Source organism: Myotis brandtii, unplaced genomic scaffold, assembly GCF_000412655.1.
Source record: "Myotis brandtii unplaced genomic scaffold, ASM41265v1 scaffold120, whole genome shotgun sequence".
NCBI lineage: Eukaryota > Metazoa > Chordata > Mammalia > Chiroptera > Vespertilionidae > Myotis > Myotis brandtii.
Window position 1 is genome coordinate 1,852,779 of NW_005354174.1, and position 5,263 is coordinate 1,858,041.

Genomic DNA, 5,263 nt, shown 5'->3' on the forward strand with positions numbered 1-5,263 from the left:
GCTCGAAGCTGCCACTGAGTCAACACATTGGAAGTCCTCTCTGAAAACCCTGCGGCCTGACTCCTCTCCCTCTCCTGGCAGCCCACCTGCATGGGGCGCCGTCTGTCCGGCACTGCATGGGCCAGGGCCCTTCCCCTCCCCACAGCGGCTCCTCGTGCTCCGTGTGCGGCTCCTCTCCCCGACTCCCACGCTGAAGGGAGTCTTGGCTCTGTCACAACAGTTCCATCCCTGAGACCCCGTCTGATTGGTCCCCAGCCCCCGACACATGCATGTCACCGTCCTCCTGGGCTGCAGGATCCGCAGCAGCTTACCCTCCTCCCAGCGTGACACCCACACCTCCGTCCGCACCTCCGAACACCCTCTCACCTGCTTGCAGAGACCCGTGTACTTCTTGATCGTTGTCCATATCTTTCCCCAAAAAGATTCCTCAATGCTTTTCTTTTCACAAGGGAAAAAAAAAGGAAAAAAAAAACAATGCCAACAGCCCAGCGTCCGTGAGCAACCCAACAGTAACAAAGCATGTGTTCGGGATGGAGGAAGGTAAGGCCACGCGTTTCCATTTGCCGCTTGCTGCTAGGGCTGGGCGGCCGGGATGACTCGAGGGGGCGGGGGGAGGGCGTGTGTGCACCCCTCCTCCACTCCCACACACGCTCACTGCTCTGTGTTGGGGGTTAAAGGCAGCATGTAGGAAAGAGGCCAGGACCGGCCAAACCCAGCCAGACCCTGGTTCTTTCACTAACAGTTCACGCTGAAAAAACCCTCTCCCCTTACCACATCACTCATTCACTCATTCACCCCAGAAATGCCTGCTGCACACCAGCTATTTTCTAGGCCCGGTGGTTGGCACAAGGAATACAGAGATAAGGCACAGCACAGGCCCCGGGGGCTCGCCACCTGGATGGGGACACACCTGAGCAGATTGCGCAGTGCAGCGCGGCCTGGCCAGCTGTGCCAGGGCAGCAGGACGGGCTCACAGGGCAGTGGACACTGTGCTCAGCTTTGGAGGATGAGCGAGCGGGTGGTCTGGGGGCTGAGGGAGCCTGGAGAGCTCTAAGAACTTCTCAAGTTCATTCCTTCATTTCCTCAATTTAGTACCATTAGTGAGGTGAGGTCTGGGGCAGGCCATGGAAGGCCATCTATAGTGCTGCGGAGTTTAGGCCTTATCCTGGGCACCGTTAGGGGTCGAAGGTTTCTAAGCAGAGGAAGAGCAAGATGAGGTTTGTGCTGTAGACAGACCACTGGCTTTGGTGTGCTGGCGGGTTGGAGAGGGGGGTCTAGAGGTCAGGAGGTCAAAGGGGAAAGTACCCAGGTGGGAAGTGCAGGCCTCACCAGGCACTGGCAGTGGGGATGGAGAGGAGGGCGAGGGAGAAGCCTGCCCGCTCCCATCGTGCCCAGGCCTAACTGGCGAAGAGACCACCTGAGCCAGGCAGCTCAGGCTACACCTGGGCTCCAGGAGCACTGCCCCTGCACTGTCACACGGCGGGACGAGGTGCGTCTGCTGGGACTCGCGGGGTGGGGTCCCCGAGGCTGCAGGTGGGGGTGCTGTGGGCCTGTGCCAACGGGCCGTGGGGGTGCCGCGCTTGGGCCCGGGCTCCGGCTCCTCAGCTTCCTTGGCAGTGCAGAGGTGTCAGCACTTCGCATCGAGAGCGTGGGGCCTGTCCCCCAGCTCTGGAAAGGGGCCCGCCTTCCCCGTCCTTGTGGCCTTTCCTGCTCCTTCATCTGGGGCTTTCTTCCTTGGGCCTGGTGTCCAGACCCTAAGGAAGCCCCTGCTTTTCTTGCTACTGACTGCCGGCGCTCTCTCCTGCCCTCCTGGCCCTGCTGTCAGCGCCCCCTAGTGCCGGGATGGCTGTGCATGAGGGCAAGGGCCTCTGGAATCCAATGGGGGCCTCAGAGATCTCTCCCAAGCTCCTCCGCTTGCTTGTGGGAAAGCAGGGGATGGAGTGCGCTTTCTTGGAGTCCAAAGCTTCCATATAGAAGCCCCAGGGTCTATTCTCTGCTTTCCCGTCCTCACCCTCTCTTGGCACAATGACCTGTACTCCCCAATTAGGGTGAGACCGAAGAAGGAGCAAGGAAGAAGAGAGCCCACAGAGTAACCATGTTTTCCGTCCAGGTCTGGATAGCTCTTACTCATCCCAGGAGTGGGCCCTCCAGGGCAGCCAGTGTCTCTTGGAGATCAGGGACCAGCGTCAGGCCCACTGCCTGTACCCACACTCCCCTCCTCTCGCCGTCTGCTGAGAGGGTCTGGTGTCCGGCCACACCCTTCCAGATGTGGCTGGTGCAACCTGAAGGCCCCTCACACCTGGGCCCAGGTGCCTGCTCTGAAGGAGGGAACACAGACTCCCCCACCCCACCCTGCGGCGGCTGCTACTGAGCAGCCTCGGTGCTTTCGGGGTAGCCTGCAGCGAGTGGGGATCAGTGGTTAGTTCCTGGATGGCTGGTAATGGCCAGCCCAGGAGTAAAGGCCATGACCCATTCCTAACCAAAGCCAGCTGTGCTGCATGTGTGTGGCGGCGGGGGGCTGGGAGCGGGCGCAGGCGGAGATAAAGGTCTCACGCCCGCCGGGACAAGTGGGACAGTCGAACATACCTCGCTGTTTCAAATGACTGTGTTGCAGTCCTGAGCTCCCGAGGCTCCCTCAGTCCAAGACAGGTGTCCCTTGGAGAAGGAAAGGTCACAGGTCATACATCTCTCAGAGTCCAACCAGGGACGTGTGTGACCACATCTCAGAGCCCACTGAGGGACTGGAAGGGGATAGGAACTGGCCACTTTCAAAAAGCCACCCAGCAACTCCTCTTTCCTCGCACTCAGCACCCAAGGAAGTCTGTTCACAGCCCACGACCCCGGTTCCGGTCTTGGGTCAGGAGATGGTTGGGCAGTAAGGTGCCCACTGCTGATGAAGTGGGATAAGCTGCAAGATGGCAGCATGACTGTGCCAGGCGGGGCGGGAAGAGGAGGGGGCGGAGCCACCCTGCCTGCCTCCCAGGTTGACTCCGAGCATGGACATTGGGGGCAGGGAGACTCAGGAGACCTGGGGCTAAAAAGAAGAAAGAAATCCTTTCTCCACTGGACCAGGCCCCTCTCAAACCAGGCATTCCCTCCTGCCAAAGACGAACCAGGGCCTGGCCAGCAGGCAGATTGCGTGGGCGAGAATGAATGAGCAAGTGAGTGGCTGAGCCAGGGTGGGAGCTCTGGGCAGGGGAGGAGAGGTAGGGACAGACCAGGCCGGGAAGCCGCAGTCCTCCTGTCCTGGCTTCTCCCCTCCTGCCTGACCTGTAGATCCAGGACAGGAGCCAGTCTTGGAGTCAGGGGAGCATGCAGGCTGTGCATGAGTGTGTGTGCCGGCGTGGGCACACGTCCGCGGTGTGGTCCAGACCGATCGTCAGGGTGGTCATACTTCTGGCCTAATGGGGTCCCACAAGAGAACAACCGGAACCCACCAGCCAAGGGAGCTGAGCCTCCCTCCTCCGCGGAGCCTCCCTGTGACCTGAGCTGCCACCTGTCCATCTGGGGAGCATGCGGGGATCCCCTGCAGAAGGATGGAAATGGACCCAGCTGGGCGCCTCCAAACAAGCAGCCCAGCCCAGAGTGAGCCCGACCCCATCCCCAGATCGCACTGACCGGGCCTGGCCCTCTCCTTGTCTTGCAGAACTTCAGCGAGAGGGAAGCATCGAGACTCTGAGTAACAGCTCAGGTTCTACCAGCGGCAGCATCCCAAGAAACTTTGATGGCTACCGATCTCCGCTGCCCACCAATGAGAGCCAGCCCCTCAGCCTCTTCCCCACCAGCTTCTCCTAGGTACCAGCTACCTGCTTCCGACTGGCCGGCCCACTCACCTGCTGGAGGAAGGAGAAGCCCCCCCTCGGACTCTCCCCTTCAGTCTCTGCTCCTCTTTCACAACCACCTTCCCCAAGCTTAGTGACAACAGCCCCCTCCCCGCCCCCCGCCCGATGGAGAAGAGACCCCTATCCAAAGCACCTCGGTGCCCTCTGACCCCGTCAGCAGGGCTGTGGCCGAAAGAGACTGCAGAAGCGCCGCCCCCTCCTGTTTGCACATGATGTCCGGCATTGGATCCGCTTTTGTATTTTCTAACCGGGGGGCCAGGGGAAGGGGCCTGGGTGGGGAGAAGATGGACGGCCTGGTCAGGCATTTCGACCCTGACCGCCAGCCCCAGCCCGCTCCTGGCTATGGCTCACACTGCCCAGCTTCCCTTGGTCAACTTCCCTCTGGAATGGGGTGAATGGAGGCCCAGAGTATTATGGGAGGAGAAAGGAAGGAGAAGCCCTCCTCCTCTTCCCTTTGGCTCATGGGAAGGATTTGTCTTTCTTGTCTATAAGCCCTTTTACACTGGTCCTGAACTGTTCGGTGAAGGAAACGGTGGTTCCTGAGACCCTGTCAAAAGTGCACGTCTTTCCAATAAATCATGCTGCAACTGGTGTCCACCGAGCTGCTGGGGGCAGGGTCCTCGCCAAGCGCCGAGCGGAGTCCCGGGCCTGACCCTGTGTCCCTGCTCCCAACACCCCTGGCCTAACATGTGCAACTGAGGGGGAGTCATCGAGGGAATAGGGAGGAGAATGTTGGCCTTGGAATTTGGGTGGGGCCTGATTTAAATCCATTCTCCAACCTTCCTTTCTGTTAGCAGAGCCAGTGAGTTCTGGGGCCATCAAAGGCCTGACACTCCCTGTCTGTGGCAGGAGCAGGGGGAGCAAAAGGGGTGCTGAGCAGAAAGGATAATACTAGCCCTAGTCCCCACTTCGCTAGACCCCAGAGAGGCCTGGGAGGATCGAAGGAAACCTAATGAGCAGGTGTGGTTTGGGGTGAAGTTTAACGTAATAGCCACGATCAGGCCTTCCCATCCAACTCCTGGAGCCCCTGCCCCCTTCACAGGCGCCCTGTCCAACCCTAGCACCCAAGAAGAGATCAGTTGGGCATGTTAGGAGAAGGGGGACCGGAATCACACTAGGTTCTGGAAGCTGAGTACTTGGCCCTACACAGATAGGGTGGCTGGAGCCAGTCCCTTCTGCCTGGGAACCTGCAGGGTGAGAAATCACATGGCAGAGGGAAGCAAGCAGGCGGGTCAGGAGGCCTGGACACAGCCAGCGGGGGCTGCCGGAGGGGCAGCAGCTTTTCCCCATTTGAGACATTGATGTGTCGGGCACAGCCTCCACCCAGAGCCAGAGCAGTGTTTCAGTTAAAAGGGGGTGAGGGGAGGGCTGCCATGAGGCTACCTGTGCATTCTATCCCTGGGCCCTGGGGGGAGGGGGAG

At 60.1% G+C, this 5,263-nt stretch overlaps 2 protein-coding genes across 12 annotated transcripts in view; one reads left to right on the forward strand and one right to left on the reverse strand.

The window, feature by feature from the left end:
- Positions 1-4,439, forward strand: part of BCAS3 (breast carcinoma amplified sequence 3) — a 463,383-nt gene extending 458,944 nt beyond the window's left edge. For 4 of the 5 annotated variants that reach the window (XM_014531618.1, XM_014531623.1, XM_005858559.2 and 1 more), the window contains one exon: positions 3,647-4,439. In XM_014531618.1, coding sequence (XP_014387104.1) covers positions 3,647-3,795 — 149 coding nt within the window. In that variant the 3' untranslated portion in view covers positions 3,796-4,439. Of the gene's footprint in view, positions 1-449; positions 541-3,646 lie in introns of all 5 variants that reach the window. The other variant, XM_014531612.1, reaches the window with a different exon arrangement.
- LOC102251354 overlaps positions 1-5,263 on the reverse strand; it is a 28,325-nt gene that overhangs the window by 17,173 nt on the left and 5,889 nt on the right. For 5 of the 7 annotated variants that reach the window (XM_014531643.1, XM_014531642.1, XM_014531641.1 and 2 more), the window contains exons 1-2: positions 2,587-3,640; positions 367-438 (exon numbers count right to left, since the gene is read on the reverse strand). In XM_014531643.1, coding sequence (XP_014387129.1) covers positions 2,596-3,504 — 909 coding nt within the window. In that variant the 5' untranslated portion in view covers positions 3,505-3,640 and the 3' untranslated portion in view covers positions 367-438; positions 2,587-2,595. Of the gene's footprint in view, positions 1-8; positions 209-366; positions 439-2,586; positions 3,641-5,263 lie in introns of those variants that run through there. The other 2 variants (XM_014531637.1, XR_001360180.1) reach the window with 2 other exon arrangements.